Source organism: Lactuca virosa, chromosome 7, assembly GCF_052849685.1.
Source record: "Lactuca virosa cultivar CGN04683 chromosome 7, Lactuca_virosa_CGN04683_v6, whole genome shotgun sequence".
NCBI classification, from domain to species: Eukaryota; Viridiplantae; Streptophyta; class Magnoliopsida; order Asterales; family Asteraceae; genus Lactuca; species Lactuca virosa.
In genome coordinates, this window is record NC_136432.1 from 268,408,362 (window position 1) to 268,427,935 (window position 19,574).

The 19,574-nt window shown below is 38.0% G+C and overlaps 1 protein-coding gene across 1 annotated transcript; it reads right to left on the reverse strand.

Moving 5' to 3' along the window:
• Positions 1-6,809: 6,809 nt before the first annotated feature.
• Positions 6,810-19,268, reverse strand: EMB1135 (RING/FYVE/PHD zinc finger superfamily protein). Its single transcript, XM_079059496.1, has 32 exons — positions 18,638-19,268; positions 17,995-18,060; positions 17,741-17,914; positions 17,530-17,660; positions 17,387-17,463; positions 16,422-16,603; positions 15,108-15,185; positions 13,844-13,976; positions 12,487-12,547; positions 12,328-12,409; positions 12,119-12,247; positions 11,830-11,973; positions 11,607-11,706; positions 11,389-11,523; positions 11,215-11,285; positions 10,949-11,127; positions 10,706-10,799; positions 10,490-10,587; positions 10,251-10,386; positions 10,055-10,161; positions 9,838-9,933; positions 9,670-9,757; positions 9,431-9,551; positions 9,210-9,324; positions 8,991-9,114; positions 8,843-8,920; positions 8,646-8,764; positions 8,495-8,545; positions 8,321-8,423; positions 8,041-8,169; positions 7,804-7,915; positions 6,810-7,218 (listed from the first exon to the last, which is right to left on the reverse strand). Exons 1-32 carry the CDS (start codon positions 19,037-19,039, stop codon positions 7,187-7,189), a joined length of 3,747 nt encoding a protein of 1,248 aa, XP_078915622.1. The 5' UTR covers positions 19,040-19,268; the 3' UTR covers positions 6,810-7,186.
• Between the last annotated feature and the right edge of the window lie 306 nt (positions 19,269-19,574).

The window sequence follows — 19,574 nt, forward strand, 5'->3', positions numbered from 1 at the left end:
CCAAGGCTTCACCTTCTTCTTCAAGCTTCACAACACTCAAGAATGTTCACAAAGGCTCACAAACTCATGGGAGGCACTAGGGCTTCGTTCTGGAGTTGAAAGAGCATCAAGGAGGCTGATGAAAGGTTATAATGTTCCTTAAATAGGGTGTAAGGCCTGCATTTAGGGTTTTCCCCAAACCTGGCCAACTCGCCGAGTCAGTCCTCTGACTCGTCGAGTAGGTCACTTAACTCGCGACCCTATCTACGCTCCTACTCGTCGAGTCACTCCATCTACTCGACGAGTCCCTTCCTTAATTTGAGGTTTTCTTTCCTTTCTAGCCCTCCTGAATTCGGGGTGTTACAGGTTGTTTGGTAATTAGTGGATTTAAATTGAAAAAGACTTGAGGGGGAGGGACTGAAAGTATAAAAACGGAATTTAGTTGAAGAGTTGGAGATGGAACTTAAACCCGTCATTCATCCTCCTCCCTTGGCTCTCATTTGAAACAAAACCCTAACCCTAAAAATGGATGCAGTCGCCACCTTATCTCTCCAACCTCCAGCCGCCGCCGCCACCTCCTTGACGCTGCCTTGAACCACCGAAGCGACCACCATCGTTGCTCCCTCTACCGACGAAGACAAGGACCGTCGACGTCGTGCAGGGGCAGAGCTTTAATGTTTGATTTGGGGGGGAATAAAATATGTATAAAAATCGGTGAACATGGGGGCACAGCCAAAATTTTATATTTTTGGGCCTAATATGTATAAAATTAAAGTATAAGGGCTACTTCTAACCAAAAAATCAGGGGGGGGGGGGCACAGCCCAACCTCGCCCTAATAAAGCGCCGCCCTTGACGTAGTGGCTGATGTTGTTGTTGTTCTCGTTCGTGCGGCCTTCTTTTCTCCGATTTGTTGTCTCTTACTCCACCGGTATCGCTGATTGATAGCGTCGTCGCCGCTAGCGCTGACTGTTAGCCCTGCCACTACCTCTGCTTCATGTCACTGCCCTTTCGTAATCCCTCCGATCGTCGTCCTCCACCAAGGGTAAGGTTGCAGCTGCATTGTAGGTGTTTTCGCATGTGTGTGTGCGTGTTTCAGTATATGTCGGCATATATGTGTTGTGTTTGTTGGCCGGAAATCAAATAGGAACTCACGATGGCAGCCGACCATGGTGGCTGCCACCGTCCTACTGCCACCAGCCACCACCTCGGGTGGTTCTGTACGTGTGTGTGTGTGTGTTGGATTAACGTTTCATGTGAATCGGAATGCTTTAGATAGTATATTGGCTTAACAATTTATAACTCTTGCCATTAAAAGTGTGGTTGTCGCCTCCCGCCGCCAACCACCACTACCTGAGGTCGCAGTGGGTCGTGCCTGACTTGCTAAATATTAAAATTCCTAAGCATCTAACTTTAGTCCGAGTGGTATGTTTTTGGGGTTGGAAACCCTAATTAGAGTTTAGAAAACCCTAATGTCAAGAAAACCCTAGTTTTGGAATTTTGTCGGGACCCATGTTGAACTGTTAATTGAACTTTCATTATACTAAGTAATGCCCTACGATTAACTTAATGCATTATTGGAATTAATGAATTAAGTCCTTAAGGGGTTAAGTGTGGAACACTAACCCTAGTTATGATTTTATGTGGAAAACCCTAGAATCGGCAGCTCTATTTTGGACAATGATCGGGCGCGTATTTGGGCTATTGTTTGGATTATTATTATACCCGAGAATGACTAAGTCTGACCTTAATCAGTCCTACCCTTAGGTAATTAATTTCTTAATGGGTTAAATGTCCTTACTTAACCCTAATCGTCATTTTATGTGGAAACCTAATCGTCATTTCATGTGAGGTAGTCACTATTGCAAGTGACTATGACCTGTGATCGGGTCTAGACTCAAGTATATTCCTATATTTGATTGGAAGTGAGTTGAAGATGGTAGAGTTCTTCGTTGCTACAGTGGTTACCTACACGCATATTGAGGTGAGTTTCGCCTCACTGTACCCGTAGGTCAAAGGCACCAATGTCGTCCCACTAGTCTTGGTTATCTATTAGTGGAGGGGTGCCTTAGGGACTGTATATAGTCATGTAGGGTGGTCTGAGGACTCTTGATCTAAGCTCTCTTACTTGTTCCTTGTTTGGTTGTGGTTCTAGAGAAAGATCACCGATTCGGGTGACTATCTCACCTCTGAGTATATACAGCGATGCATTCCTTGGATTGTTGATATTTAGTATGCTGCTATGTTGTAGTGACCTATTAGATTTGTGTTTTAGTATCAAGTATGCTACTTTGTTGTAGTGATATGTTAGATCTGTCTCCTGGTATTGAGTATGTTGCTTTGCTGTAATAATATGTAGAACTGTATGTTATCTGTGCTTGTTGGTTATCATCTATGGAGTGCCCTTAAGGATTGTCTGTGGTCATGTAGGATAGTCTGAGAACTCTTGGTCTAGGCTCTCTTGCATGTTTATTGTTTGGTTGTGGCTCTAGAATAGGATCATCTGTTCGGGTGGCTATCTCACCCCTGGTTACTTATGGTTACGCATTCTATAGAGGTTAGCTGGTAGCATGACTGTATGTTGTGAGAGGACTAGTAGGCGGTAGTAAGTTGTATGATTGTTGTTTTCATGTATTATGTGCCTACTTGATCCTAATTGTTTATATGTCGACATGTCATGTTTAGTTTGGGTTGAGGCGGTCCTGCTTTGTGTTGTAGGTCAAGATACATGGTGTGGTTCGGCTATAAGCTGAAGGCACGGAGGCTTGGGAAGAGCGATTGGGGTTAGGCGATAGGCCAACAAACCCTAGGTATTCCAACCTGATGGTTGATTGGACCTACTGTATATTGGTATTCCAACCTGGGGTATTCCATCCCGAGGATGACTGGACCTAGAGGTTGACTGGGCTCGGGATATTCCATCCCGATGGTTGACTGGACTTGACATGTTTGATTGTATATGTTATTCATTTGTCTGATAGTATTTTGTGGGAAACTCACTAAGCTTTATGTTTACCCAGTTGTTTATTGTTTCAGGTATCATCGGTGGCTATGGGAAGGCGAAGGCAGGATTGTACACACTCATCAGCAACATTGAGGATTTCGTATTTTCTATGATACTCTGACTTTTAACAAATGTAATTTGGAATAAACGGTTTTCTTAATAATGGATTTATAAATTGGAAAGTTTTACCTTAATAAAAATGAAAAATTTTGGTTGTGAAAATGGGACGTTACATGGACCCTCATTCTACGACAACCATCAATCCACCCTTTTTAAGCTTCGCCAAACATTCGTTGTCAACGCGTACAGAGTTTGAACGACTTAGTAATTGTGTAATCACACTACCTCCTGATGCATTACTAAATTGTTTCCACTCCATATTACGGTCTGATATATAACATGAACTAGCCATCCTTCGACCCACTAATATTAACCAAGCCACCGCCCTCGTAAATCTAATCGAGTACAAAAACAACAACATCCGCTTTTATCCATGATACACTAGTAGTCCCTGACCCTTCAACTTTTCTATTTTCATCCCTATAACCACCACTCCAAACCCATCACCATCAACCGAACTATTACCGAAACCAACCAAAACACCTACAATCTTACTATTCACACAACTCTCCCAGAAGCATTGCAAAAAAGTCATGTCATCGGCTTATGCTTTCGATGCCCGGAGAAATTTCACCGGGGAGCAAATGTAACCCCCCATAGTTCATTTTAATTTTAGATAATGAAGGCAACAACTATACATCAGATGAGACACTTCTAAGTACCACAAATCTACCTTTGAACTCCACCTTCACGATTGGAAAAAAAAAATACAACTTATCACCAAACTACCAACCCACCGTAATTCTTATCCATATCGTCGACGGCTCTATTAGGGCTGGAATCTCCCAAATCCCTCCAAGTAACAAAGATTATACAGGATGTAGAACCCATTTGACGATTGGTTAGTGAGGAATGTGAATAATCAAGAAGTTTTTTATGTACACATGATTAAGAAGTGAGTCTAACTAATGTCTACGCACAAAACAAATTACCACATCTCCACTTTATATACTAGGGAATATATTTTTCATACAATGAACTATTCCTTTCTAACTATCACTCATCATTATAGAGCATTTCCTACTCCAACAATCTCCCTAAATGCTAGGAAATGATAAGGGTAATAAGCAGTGATAAAATGTGGAACATCCGATAGGCAGGCTCGCTGAGATATCTCGGAAAAACTAAAGTTGTTGTGATCTCGGGATCTGGGCAATAGAATCTCGGAAATCGTAAGTCTATTGAGCAATATTGTTTATGCTTCTCTGATGTTGAAGAATAAATCCTAATATTTTTACTGATCAGTAATCCAAGCTGATCAAGTTTCAAGATCCCATAATTAAATCACACAAAGGCTTCAACATTCTAATCTCGAATCATAATGCACCAAAATCTTCAAAAGAATAACATGCTGAAAGTGTGAAGAATCCTAAAGTAAAGTTCGTATAATAAATAATATGGATCCTAAAGAGAGGTCAATGCCAAAAATCAGTGTCACGTCGCATCACCAAAAAAATCTTTGTCTTTTAAATATCAAAAATCCAAACTAGAACAATAATAAAATCTTATCTGGATGCTAACACAAATGAGACATCCAAAGATTTCTTGTAACAAATCAGAGTAGAAAATACCTAAAAAAATTGAATCCGGAACTGGAGTCTTTTCCAATATTTCCCCTGAGGATTTATCAACTCATAAGGTGTAAAATCATACTTCAATTAGCACGAATATTACCGTATAGATAATAGACCAAGACCAGTTAGACTAATCTGAATACTAATTGATCTCCTTTCCTAAATTTCTTCAAAAATCTAAACTCTAAAAGTCACAATTGATGGTCATAATTCTCACCATATTTTTTTATCAAAATGCAATAAAGATAGAAAAAAAGTCATGAAATCGGGCATGAGAATCTCTCGGATCTAATGGAGCATCGCACGCTCCCCTTTGATGTGAGCTTCTACCCGTAAAAACAAGGATATTATTTTCAGGTCATAAGTAGATTGGTGATGTTTTTGTTGAACTGAACAAACACTGAAAAATAAATCGGATAAACCGTTGCTGAAAAATCATAATGTTAAACTGAAGAGTTGTTGATAAACCAAAATGCAGACCCGGTCTTCTGAAGCACGACCATTGATTCGTCAATCAGAGTCGGAATAGAGTCGGAATAAACAGGTCTAGACCTCTTATCCGAAGATCTTTGGTCTGGAAGTGGTCATGAGGCCTTATTTAACCAGATAGAAGGTAAAAAATGCAAACCTTAGAAAGATCTTTGTTGATCAAACAAGTTCCAAACAAACCAAAGGATCTGAAGGTTCTGGGGAACATAAGTATGAGGTTGCAAATATGGATTGCCCGGTAGAAAGAATAACACAAAATAATCTCTAAAACATTTATGTCTTCACTTCAAATCAACAAGAATACCACAAAATAATCTCTAAAACATTTATGTCTTCACTTCAAATCAACAAGAAGATAGAAGTCTTGAATCATAATTTGTAGCTTGAATAAATCTCTAAATAACTCTTGATTAGAGAAATAATTCTGAAGTCTTGATGTGTTCTACAATAAGATGCTTCTAATTAGTAGATGTTGTGGGTGAAATTGGTGTTAAAAAAAACAAATGGTTTTAAATAAAAGGGTTAAATGGTTGAAAAAAAATTGGTCGGACCGTTATAACGACTTCTCGATACTACAAATCCCAATCCAACATCAAGGTCAAACCATCATCTTGTCCGGAGAACCATTGGCTTCACAAGCAATATCCAGCACCGTTCATCTACTCATACAAAAACAAGTGATTGCATCCATGCACACTTTACTATTCCAACCTCAACCACGACCCTCCAAACCAAACACGACACGATTGTCACCCCTAGTATTTATTGATATGGGCATCCCTATACCCACCAACCCGAACACAATATGATTGTCACCCCTAATATTGATAGCTACAAAGAGCAAGTCCAAGATAGAAGACCTCTTCTCCGAGTGATACTCTTTCCAGGCACAATAATAGGGCCACTAGCCTTAGTTACTAGCCTTTGTTTACTTTCAGTTAAGCTATTTATTGTTGCTTAATTCTAGGATATCCAGTTATTTTCCTTAAGTATTTAACAATGTAATTGTTTTTGATGAAAGTATGCAGAAAATTGCTCCACTCAAAGACCCAGTCAATATGAAGATTAACGGCTACAAAGACCAAGTCCAAGATAGAGGACCTCTCCTCCACGAGTACTCTTTCCAGGTACAATAATAGGGCCAGTAGCCTTGGTTTCTTTTGTTTAATTCCAGTTTAGCTGTTTTTTGTTCCTTAATTCTAAGATATTCATTTATTTTTCTTAAGTATATAATAATGTAATTGTTTTACAGAAAGTACACGGAAAAATTGCCTCACATCTATTTCCTTCATTAACTTTTGCTTGGAGATTGACCATCTCAAATAGGTCGTATCACATGCTATGCTAGTGCTACTATCCTCAACCACAAATGATGGGAAGTTGATCGTATTGGATATTCTATAATGTTTGGATTTTATCCAAAACAAAGAATCTATGGGAAGAAAGCAGACGCTTGGGAGTTGAGACAACATGGAGATGGATGGGAAATGTAGCGTTTGTTGTGTGGCTTAGACATAACACGTGTTACAAAGTTAAACATGATATAATATAATCTTTGATGCAACTTAATATAGAGGGAAATGGTCCATGTCTGAAGCCTTGAGCCTTTAGATTGAAAGAAAGAGCCCAAGATTGCATGAAGATGGAAGTATGAATGGCTAATTGGCTATCATCATCATTCATCAATACTCAACAAAAGACAAATCGACGGTTAGTTTATCCGTAGATACATTCACGCCTATAAACCGTAATGCTTTCCTCGGTAGATAGGTAGGAAGGTATTAATTACCACTTAAATAATTACAAAAAAGAAAAAAAAAACCCCGAGTGAAAGGAATGAAGCCCAAAATATAAAACATATATATAGATCTATATTATATTTATCAGCTGCAGCAAGTTTCGGTTGGTGCTGTAATCATCATCATGTACTTCAGTTCCAAAGGCAGATATCTTTATAGAAAGATGAACAAAAATAAAATAAGTTTATCTTTATCCACCACCAAAAAACCCTCTCTGACTATCTTAGTCCTCGATTTCTTGAACCCACGCTAGATCTGTCATCATTCATCATTCATCAATCATCAATCAAATCAAGGTCAGGAGACAGGAGGACATATAACTGCCATCAACCAACCAACACTACAAATTCAAAACTCTTTTCTAAATTTTATATATATATATATATATATATATATATATATATATATATATATATATATATATATATATTGTTTCTGTCTATAATCAATTTTATCCTATTTAAAATTACAAGAGAATTTATTTTATTTATAAAAAACCACCATCTCAACCATTGATTTTTAATATAAAAAACATTGAAAATTAGATTATGATATTACGAATTTTCGGATTGTATTTGAAGACATGCCAATGATAGTCTGTATTAGTACTCAGTAGGTACAGAAAATAATGATGAATTTCGACGCATTTTGTTTATCTTCTAATAAAAAATAAAGCTTAATTTGAAACGAGAAAAATATATACAACCAAAGATCAAATGAGGAACAGCATGTAAAATAAATAAATAATGGCCAGCCATGGTTTGGCCATCTGTCTTTGCATATTATTATTATTATTTTCTTATTGTGAAAACATTGGTTGAGAGAGAGAGAGAGAGAGACCTTGAAGCACAGAAGGTACTACTGCATTTGGAACAAGAAGTCCAACAATCCGTTGAGCATCTTTCGTTGTCTCGATGCGCACAACACGTATCCGTCTATGACTTTGACGGGCCTGCATTGCATTCAATACAAATTAAATAATCATTATATATATATATATATATAAGCAAAAAAAAAAAAAAAAAGCTTAATAAAAATTCATCATGCATGATATATCATAATAGTATAACTAGAAACCTGTTTGGATAGGGCCTTCTCAATTGTTCCCCAAATTGGTAGAATAAGACCACCAAGTACATTCACTTCCTGTATTCTTTTCCCCACAGTGCAAAAGCTTCCAAGCTTACAATTTGGACCATGCATGCACTGTGCCACACAAACAAACTCTCTTCACTCCCTCCCTCCCAATCAAATATATGAATGATTTTAGAATTTAGATTGGGTTTATGTGATGAAAACTGTAATAAAATCTGCTACAACATTTTTCATAAATGAAGATGAAGTACATGTATGATACCTGCTTGGATGAAACTTCATACTCGTCCTTCCATCCAGTGTGTGCCTTTTCTAATGACAATGTTTTTCTGTATTTGTCTTTCAGCTCAGCTATATGCATTTCCCTGAAAAAGTAAGTAAATATTAATAACAAGTGTCAAAAGTCAGAGGGAGGTTTTTTTAATTTATTTATTACCTGACGGCCTCCCCAACAGCAGGGCGGAAAATCTTATACATTCCAGAAGAGCTGGATGAAATACATACGAGTTCCTCTTATTAGCTTGTGCTTTGTGCGTGTGAGTAGAAACTAAACCGGATTAAACAAACAAACTTTATTAATTAATAACCTTTCGATTGCCAAAACGTAGTGCCTTCTTCCAAGCCACTCTCTTTTTGATTCATAAAATCCAATAGAAGAAGAACCAGACACATCTTTTTGCTTCTCACTAAGCAATGCACATGCCGCCTGTGAAAATTAATAATAATATAATTAAACAACACTGCTTGCTTGTAGTAGTGTAGAGTAAAAAAAATGTGTGCATACCTCCCAAGTAATGCCACGATCCATAACAAATGTAAATAGTACAGTGGATGCTCCAGACATATGATCTGTATGAACAGTCTGCCAAAAGATAAGATGTTAATAACAAGAATAGAATACACAAAGTTTAGTAGTGTAAGTGTAACCTTACCTTTGGAGATCCTTGTAACTCAATTGTGTTGGCTTTCATATCAACAATCCCAGTATCTAAATGGCCTTCAAGGCGTGCATTTTGAAGAAGATGATCAAGAATGCGAACAAACAATTCAAACAGCCTGCTAGTAAGTAATTACTAACTAGTTCAATTAAACTACGAAATATATAATATATTATATATATATTAAATTAAAAAGCATAAGCTAAGCGTAACCTGTTTTGGATCTCTGGTGGCAGTCCTAAAAGCCGATTGAGAAAACGTCCAACATCATGCATGTCTGAATCAACTATGCGGCCAGTAGAGAACTTTCCAGCATCCTTGCCATTTCCTGCAGCATGAAACCGACCACTCTGAATCCAATCCTACCACCACATGCTTATTCTTGGTAGTACAGGTGTACTCAAACGAAATACAATAACAGGATAGTATGGTACCAACAACTGTGTCCCTAACTATGCCAACAGAAACAAGAGCAGCTTTGCCCTTTTCAATAAACTCCCGGATTGTAGCAGGATTTTCAGACAAACAGTTTGGAGGTAAAACCGGAAGAGAATCCTGAGAAACAAACCTCTATAATGTAGTTTGGTTGCTTTATATATATATATATATATATATATATATATATATATATATATATATATATAGAGAGAGAGAGAGAGAGAGAGAGAGAAACCTGGTCCATGATTCCCCTGTACATCATGAGCAAGGCCTTTTTCCCATAAGAACTATCATAATTGTAGGCGCTAAGAGATGGTCCAGCCCTGAAATGAAAGGAAATGTTTAACTTTACCATTTGCTTCTTTTGCTTTTCTGATCAAGGAAAGTGTATCCCCAAACTTACCGGCGATCACCCTGTGTTAAGGCTCCCAGCGACTCCAGTCTCTTTGCAACGATGGAAGCAAACCGCCGCTCACCTCCAAGATTTGTGAACAGTATCCTATACAGCCACAGCTTTCTCTCAGTGTTTTTTGGAAATCAATATACCACACCCATACAATACAACACAAAGCCTAGCCTACTACTTGGTTATGCTGGATTGGATTCATAGCTATATCTACCTGTACTCGGGTGCAGAAGCTTGATTTGAACGGTGAGTCCTCCCAAATTGCTGGATTGCACGATCAGCACTCCAAGGCAGTTCTAAAGTTACATGGACCCTTCTTCTCTGATCCCCAAACCCCCCCAAAAAAAAAAACCCATTAAGGATGATGGCTGCAAGATAGATAGGCATTTCATTTAGTATTTAGCATTTACCTGGTTCAAGGCTCTCCTATCAGCCTGCAATGAGACGCCTGCAGACCCAGCTTCAGAAATGATTGCAACCAGTTTCTTACCATCCATGAACAGTTGTTTCTCATGCATGTTCACCATTTCCATACTCACATCCTTCCTGTATCACACACCATACATTGTTAATAGTATAACATCCTAGACCAACTAAACCAAATCAGATCTTAACTTAAAGTCCCAACCATAATAATAAACTCACTCACGTGTTTCGTGCCTGATAAGTCACTCCCTTTCCACTAGAGGCCCTTACAAGCATACCTCGTCTCCCTGTCATTTCCGCAACATTATCAGGGCCTCCAAGCTGCAATTAGTGCAAAACATTAAACATAGATGATTACATTATATGTATATATATATATATATATATATATATATATATATATATATACATACATACAGCACAGAAAAACCTTATTTACCAGATCAATAATGTCATCCAATGGATTGTTTGGAAGCTCAAAAGTACGGATTATGTCCAAAATCTTTGACTTGCGCTCTATGGCTCCTTCATATCTAACACATTCCACATACCAAAGGTTAAGCAGTAACACATTCAAATTATCATATCAGGTCAATTCAGCTTTGTAATATATTTTCTTCTGGCAAAAACAATGTTACTACAAAAAAAAAAAAAAAAAAAAAAAAAAAAAAAAAAAAGCAACCTCCGTAGTAGTTCAGCTACATATAGATGTCTTGCTTGGAGATACTCCTCTGTTTTTTCCTTGCATGAATGACAAGACCAAGTGGCAGATATTGCATCCGTCTCTGGTTCGGGTGGGATAACACATGCTGGATGTACGAGTTGACCACAACATGAGCACTGGAGCAATTTTTTTCTTTCCTACATACATACATGAAAAGATAGATTAGATTGTATAATCAAGAGCATGTTAACATATCAACAAGAAAGAGAGGCAGGCACATATACCGCTTCTGAATTGCATATGTTACATATCTGAAACTCATCATCTGATTCCATAGATTCATGCCCAGAATCAGCTGTTTGGTTTAACAGCAAATTAGAAATACCATTAGTTACAATTCAACTCGAGCACACAAAGAAAGTAGATTGCTGGCTGTGGCTGCATTCTGCATAACTTACATTCGGAATCTTCATCAGTCTCATCATCACTTGCGGGTTTCCATTTTGCAGCTTTCCTGACCCTCCCTTTAAATGAAACATCAGGTGTTGCTGAGTGCCTCTTGCGCTGAAGTTCCTTCACACTATCCTCTCCTCCTACCAGGGATAAAACGAAAATCCTAATATTAATTAAAAAAGTTAAAAACCGAGGCATGCATAAATCATAATCGAATGAACACCTGGGAGAGATTCAGGCTCTTCAGGCAGAGGATAGTTTTCTTCAACAAACTTAAGCAACAGCTCACGAGGTCCAGAAATAAAATCATCAAGTTCATTGCCCTATTAATTACAAGTGTGCACATACATACATACATACATACATCAGAAATCAGAATACAATACATGCGAATGCTATTTTTGGTTTTTTAACATGACATGCAAAGACAAAACACATGCACTAACATATCTTGTGACTGCGTCTTCTGTTCTTGCCTCCCCGGTACTTTGAAGACCAATCACTACACACTTTTTGTCCATCAATGCCTGCTTCGCAAGCTTTACAACAGCAGGTACCTTGGCTGACATGCAGACATACCTAAAGAAACGCTAGAATATAACAGAAGCAACAAAAATTAAAGCAACCACGGAGGAAACATAACATTCGGGCACGCACACACATATAACATATATATATATATATATATATATATATATATATATATATATATGATGTTAATGTTAATCGGAAAACCTGATGGTTGGCCCAATATAATCTCCACAACTGACTGGAACTAGGCTTCTCATCTCCAAGGAATGCACTTGCAGATAGCAATTCCACCCTCAATTCGGCCCAAAATTCAGCTGCTTTTTTGTATACCTCCTGGCATGAAATAAATAAAATATTAAGAAACCTTGTAGATGCATTTTTTTTACTTGCAAAGACAGAAAACTACTTGGTACCGTCATTTTGGCCTCCAGCGGAACCTCAACAACTTCAAACTCTGCGCCTTTATAACTCAGTGTCCGACATACATACATCCCTCTGAAACGAAAAATAACCCTCATTTTGGTACAACAGTAATCAGCTAAGCTTATACATGATGAATGATAAATGCCAACCGTGCTTTCATGTCCATGGCAACAAGCTCCAGTGCTCCTACTCCTCCTGAATCCAGAGCAACTGCATGGTAGGAGGGTTGATGATGACTTATTAAAGTGGGTGCACACTAAAATATTGGTTTATATGCAGAGAGAATTACAAATGTATAAGTATTATTACAAGTGGCTGAGCAATGTAATCTATAATTTATTTAACCTTCTGAAACTTTCATAAAGCATGCATTCTATGTGAATTTGCAACTGAAATACAGATGAGATGACCTAGGAATTAAGTCATTTCAGTAACTTACTTTACCCTCACCTTCACTGACGCCTACAATGATTTAAGATGCATTATTGGTCAACATTACGTCTTGTATGGTAAATTTTATATCAAAACTTCACATTGCTATATTGGTGGGGTGTAACACCATTATTATTATTATTATTATTATTATTATTATTATGGGATCCTACTGTAACATTGTAAACTTATGGGAAAAAACCTCCCAATGCTCAGAAAAGTCATTATGTTGCTCATACTTTTGTCCGTTACAACCATTTTATGTTAAGGTCTTGCCTAAATTAACACTTTGTGACCATTTATGTTCTGATTTTTTAAAGGAAGTTTAAGATCAGCCTCATTGTACAGGTTTTAATGCACATCATAATGAAAGCACATTGCTATATCCTGGTTTTAATGAAAGTACATTGCTCTAAAATGGCCACGAACGTTTTTAGAGCAATGGTTTTTGAGCATTCGGAGATAATACATTTGGTTTTCCCTAAAGTTGTTAATACAATATGTGTTGAAATTTTTTATTACAATCCAGTAAGCTAGGAGCCTAGGAGTAGGTTTTGTCTTTAGAGGTAAACATAGCATTAGGATAAGTCCTTAGGAGTCTAGTAGTTATAAATAGGTGACCAGCTGATGCATCTTAGTAAATAATTTCATATTTAGAAAATACAAAACCCTTTTTATTTTGGGATCTTATACTCTAACTGACAACGTTTAATTTTCCTAAACTAATGCTACAAACGCCTAAGTATATGTGTTTGGTACTGTATGAAACATTCCTTCTCCAATGAACCTGAAGATGGAATTAAAATGAGTCAACTTTTAAAAAATATCCCACAAGGTCTCATGGCATGGGGATCGTACAACTAAGCTGTATCACAAATTCACAATATATATAATTTCATTTAGCTATCCTGCCACAGCCACACCCGCTATGCTACAAGTACAGAATACAGTCTACCTCTAGCATTTCTGCTTCATAGCATATCCCTGTCATCTAAGTTAACTAACTACACAGGAGGCATGACATAACAGCTTTTTATAGTATGAAAAAGAAAAGAAAAATATATGAAATAATACCTAAAAATTCACGGAAATCCTCAAAGGAAGTTCCAGCTCCCCAAAGACCAAGGCGTACCATATAACCCAGATTTCGAGGTTCTGATGCACCAGTGGCTGAACAATAAACAACGCGCGCTTCAGGAAGTCGTGCCTGTCATTCAAACCAGGCCTCTTAGCCTTCTCAGGAGAACAAACAATAATAATATCCTCTTGTAAGCATCTATTATTCATAAAAACACAGTTATCATTCTACTGCGTGTGTCTTTCTCTTTCTTGGATACAACACATCTAAGGTATAATACAGATAGCTTTCAACTACAAGTGCCATGTATTTAGATTATTAGCTAGGTATCTGCAAACATAGACAGTTGCTGTTTCACGTTTATTAAACTTTCTACGATTAAAAAGTGTTTTCTAATTGAAATAATTTCCAACTTCACTAAAAACAAAGTTGCATTTTCAGTCTCTAAACTTCATCTGTAGTAAGCTAGCCCCCTAGATGCTCTTGAAGAACAAATTTGAGCCAGACTTCTCCTTTAGATTCAATCTCTTGTGCCATCTTTATCATCACTCAGCCTAATCTCCCTCTAGCCTTGTTTCCTATTCCTATCTCTCTGACCACGCATGCTAATTAAAGAGAAGAATGTTTTAGGAACTAAAACCACCTGCTAAACCTATTTGGACCCACTGACTGGCCTAATGGAAAATGAGGCAGCACTAGCAGTGTACCAAACACGACCACGAGGATTACTGATAATAATGATGATGAATATACCTACCTATTAAAATTTAAAACAGCATTTTAGCCTTATCTACTTATGCAAATGGGTGTTCCACTTCCACATACAATATAAAACTGAAAGCTCTACCAAACAAACAAGACCAACATGTAGCAAAAGGCTTTGGGTAAATCAACATCAACCATTCAAGTCATTTGGGCAAGCTCTCCCTGGTGGTGGTGCCTTTGGGTTAGTTATGCACCTTATGATTTCAGCAAATACATAATAGGCCCTGACTTACTTTAATAACATTTTGGGAGAGATATGGATAGCTTGCTTTTTCACTCTAGTTAAATTAATTCTATCTTTTATTTACTCTGATCTACTTGAGATATCTGGTTACTTCAGCAGAACTATGTCGTTTTAATCCTCTCCATCAGAAAGACAAAGGGTGTTGCTTGCAATAACAGCCCTCTTGACAACACACAAAGCTAATTAACAATAATAATAAACAACAGTTTCATGAATAGATTAACAGGTGAAGATTTAGTGTGAGAATAAACCTGAATTTCAAGAACTGCTTCACCCGTTCGTGTTGCTTGTCCTCCGGCTTCGGGTACCAAATTTTTGGCCTTGTGGCACTGCAATCAAGCAAACACCACTCAAGCACTATAGATTTTTATTTTAATTTTCTCTTTTTCACCCTTCTAGATACCAATCAAACACATTTTTATCATGTAACAAAAAACCTTGTCTGACCACATTTTCATCCTGAAAATGTTACATAAATGTGCACACATCATAATACTTGGATTTTTTTTCTCTTTGATTGAGTCTTAAACGGAAGACCAGATGATTACAACTTAAATGCATGCCCACAAGGAAACTGGTGGTGCGGTGCCATACATAGAAAGTAAAGCCATAGTAAGGGGGGGTGAGGTGATGACAACATAGGTTTTAGAGGCAGAAATCCATAGTAAGGTTGGTGTTATATTTTTATTTTTATTTTTGAACGGCAAATATAATCTGCTCCTTAATCCACTTATGTCCCAGACAGGACTTGAACCCTCAACCTCAAGGAGCTAGGGCAACACCTAATACCGCTAGGCTAGAAGCCCTTTGGTGTTTTTTATATGAGGGAGGAAGGGTTTGTGACTAGGTGGTGGTGGTCTGAGACCAGAGTCGAAGAATGCGGTTGGTTTTTAACTTCTAATGAGAAACTAAACACAGATCCAAAGAGCAGCAAATGAAGTGTTCAGAGAAAATAGAGAAAGCATATATCAAAATGAAGACATGTGGGGTGTGTAACACAAGGTAAAAAGGCTACTAATGAGATGTAGAGATGTTGTAATTAAATTCTTAGGAATGTTAACATCAAAGTAAATTTATGTTTATGATCTTATACATAATTCCTTATTATATTTACGGTTACACCTCCAATTGGCTATTACTATGCAGTGGCCAGTGAGGATGCCATTATTATCTGGCACTATTACCATTTTTATTCAACAAAAATGACGGGAGTTTTTCAAAGTGACAGCTTCTAAGTTCTAACTAACTCCCAGAACTCATTGCATGCTAGCTATGGTCCTGCTCCTGCCAACCTTAAAATTCAATTAAAAAATGAACAAGCATCCAATTCAAAACATATATTTTTTTATCTAGAAAAAAATCCAAAACACCATTCTAGCTAGCGAGTTAACTTACGGTCAGATTAAATCAGCCAAAATAGACTTAAAATTTGCAAAAGGAGTCTCTAACTTCAGTGAGCAATGAGTAATAAGCATATTGAATTGGTTAGCTGCTACTTGAACAGATAGGATTATAACTCAATCATACAAGTGGTAGTCTGTATAAAAAAAAAAGAAGGTTGGTACCTCATCAAACACGATAAGCCCATCATATTCTGATCCATACCACTGCACAAGCTGTTGCAATCGAGAGCGTCCCCTCTCAGAAGAAGCTATAAGGCTGCTATATGTCAAGAAAACAACACCCTCTTTAATTCCAACAGTCTTGGAATCAAGCTTGGAATAAGGGAGTTTGTTCAGCGCATGCACTGCAAGCAAAACATAACCATGAGCAATACCTTTCAATTCTAACCATTAAGGTTAGGAAAATAGAAAAAAAAAATCAATAGATCCTTATTACAATCAATTTTTAGTAGCTGTCTCATCGTCCTAATGAGAACTTCACAAGCAGCCATCAATGTCACACGTGAAAGGCAACCAAAGGCGCACTTAAAGGTCTCATAGTAAAACGGTTGGCTAGAAAAGAGAAAATAATATTTTAGATTTTTGGAGATTGAAACTGGCCTACAAGCATCCATCTAGTTCTATTGTGCAAGTCGACATATAAACCGAAACAGTGAAAAGATCATGCAGGAGAAAGAAAAGGAAAATTGAAGTGCACGTCAGTTTGCGTAGGCATACATACACACACATGTTGGTGATTTTAGTAGTGTCACCAAGACATTTTAGTGTAATAATGGAATTTACAAGATTACCAATGAATGGAGTTAGAAACTTGATAACCAACAAGATTTGGAGATTTAGAAGAATTCAAACTCTCTATGCGTCTATGCCTAGACTGAAATTGTTCTTGATAGGACTATTCTATAATTTGAATTTCGGGCATACGCATAGGGGAGAAGAACTATGAAATTCGGAAAAGTGTTTAAACGATCCCATCAAAAATCTAAACCAATTCGTGATTCCAGTAACCACCCCACCCCGTCTTTCATTCATATACTCTAACAACACATATATCACAGATGCTAAAAAACTATTCAGCTAATAGATGGATATGGTGCTCGTCCAAACAAACGTAAATACATCAATACCTTCAACACACGTTGCTCCCACATCATCCAAATCTCTTCTTGCATCAAACTTCAAGTCTGAACCAACAGAAATCCACCTAAAACCATATCATGATTAGCACAACTGCATTGCTTAATGATGCAACCATCAACCAAGTGCTTACAATGCTTTTCTCCTCCCAAGGTGCCAATTCTCCCAAATTAGTCCTGCAATTGTGCGTCCTTTGCCAACACCAGCTCCGTCTCCAAGGAAAAACCCTGCCCTGGAGCCGTTTTCAAGATGTTGCAGGTGTCTCTGTCAAGAAAACAAACAATGATGCACATCAAGCATAATGAGGTTAGATTAGAAGCTCATACTTAAGTCAAAAAAGCAACCTGACAAGCATAAACTAGTGTTTCGATCTGCAAGCATGATAATGCTTTTGAAGTTTCCAAGTGACCCTTCGTTTGAAGATCATATGTGGGTTCAGGTGGCTGCACTGCAGATAAGGAAGAGGTTTCCACAATGGGATCTGGATGTGGAGGACCAATAGACAGCTTTGGTGGCCGCTGCATTTCAACAAAGTATTTAGATATTATTAACACAGACAAGTCTATTACAGCACCTCAATAGAACGATAAAGACTCACATAGTCCGTAAATGTTTCTCCCACAATGCCTCCACCATCTTCCTCTCGTTCCACTTCAATTGCTACCTGAATAGGTTTAACTCAACATGTGAGATATAGTGAGAGGTGTAACAACAAATCCCAAATTAAAGAAACCAAAATTGTGATTCTAAGGGGATTAGTTCCCATCTTTGAGAAGATAATTAAATGGCAATAGAAATGACTCAACTTGCTTCAGCAAAATCTCTGCAATTTGCTGCCAGTGGACAGGTCAAGGGGCAAACAATAAAGTAAAACACATCTAATTTTCTACTATTTGTTCCCTTTCTATGTTCTCAAGAAGCAGTTGACTGAAAATATATATATACCAAGTCATGAGCCATTCAAAATGATATAATGATAGACTACACTCCTATGACTAGAAGACTTGAAGAAAATAGTGGCGTAAGGCATGGTAGGAGATTTCACTTTGCAGAAATATGAATGTGTAGGGAGCAAATTACTAAAATAGAATGAATTTGTCTCTGAATGACTGAGACAAGCAAATTAGGTCAAAATTAAAGACAAAAGTATGCATACATCGTAGACAACAAAACTTGGCTGATAAAGATTAAGAGTGACACAATGGCAAGGATGGGTGCATCTTAAGAATGGAAGAGCAAACCTCGTTGACTTCCTCAGGAGGTGGGGGATAGAACTGCTTAATCCGAGAGAGATCAACGGCAAGTTCCATTTTGCACTGGGGGCAGGAGAATCGGGATAGACCATGAGGGACGTTAAGGATGGCCTTGCAGTTGGCGCATGGAAGCTGGATCTTACTAGGATCGATGCCATGGGCCGGCACCTGAGAGGGGGGCCGCATCAGCTCCGGCGGCAACATCTGGGGCAACTGGCATGTAGGACATACAAACTCGGTCAGCCCCGGGCCAACCGTCAATATCATTCGGCAACCGGCGCACCGAACTTGGCAACCGCCAGTAACAGCGGAACTAAGAAAGGCCGGTGGTCCTGGTCGTGGTGGTGGTGGGACGAGCGGGAGAGAAGGTGAAACTGGTGGCTGCCCCATTTCACTCGGCCACTCTACCTTGATTGGCTATTGCTGCTGTCTGTTTCCAATATACATATGCCGGTTAGCGCCGTTGAGCGGCGGAGGAATCGTTACAAGGGAAACGGGTGGGGGAATTGAGGAGGGGGGGAAGGGAATGGGAAGGTGTTCGCTGGAAGCGGCAAAAAGGTTTTGTCTGTGATCTAATTGGCGCCTCTCCCTCGCTCGCGTTAATGCGCCCAAAATTACATTACAATAGAGCATCCTTATATCTTGGCTTCGCAAATTTCCCTTCCTTCATTTGAGACCATATGTATCAAATACGATTCTGTTCCATTATTTGTGAATTTTGTAACCAAAATAAAGAAAAAATATTACTAAATGGTAACCAAGTTTATTTTATGTATCCCTATACCTATTCCCTCGAAAAAATTTGGAGTCTTAACTTAACTTCTACTTTCTTCCTTTTCCTATTTTTATGAAATGGCCATTTTTCTACTTATATATTTTGGTGCGACTAACATGGAAGTGATATAGCAAATGCTGGTGTTTGACA

Coding starts and splice junctions, on each gene's coding strand:
- EMB1135 (XM_079059496.1), bottom strand. CDS start 19,039: ATGGGGCAGCCACCAGTTTCACCTTCTCTCCCGCTCGTCCCACCACCA. Junction 18,061..18,637: donor CTCCTGAGGAAGTCAACGAG/GTTTGCTCTTCC, acceptor AAACCTATTCAG/GTAGCAATTGAAGTGGAACG. Junction 8,546..8,645: donor TACGTTTTGGCAATCGAAAG/GTTATTAATTAA, acceptor TATTTCATCCAG/CTCTTCTGGAATGTATAAGA.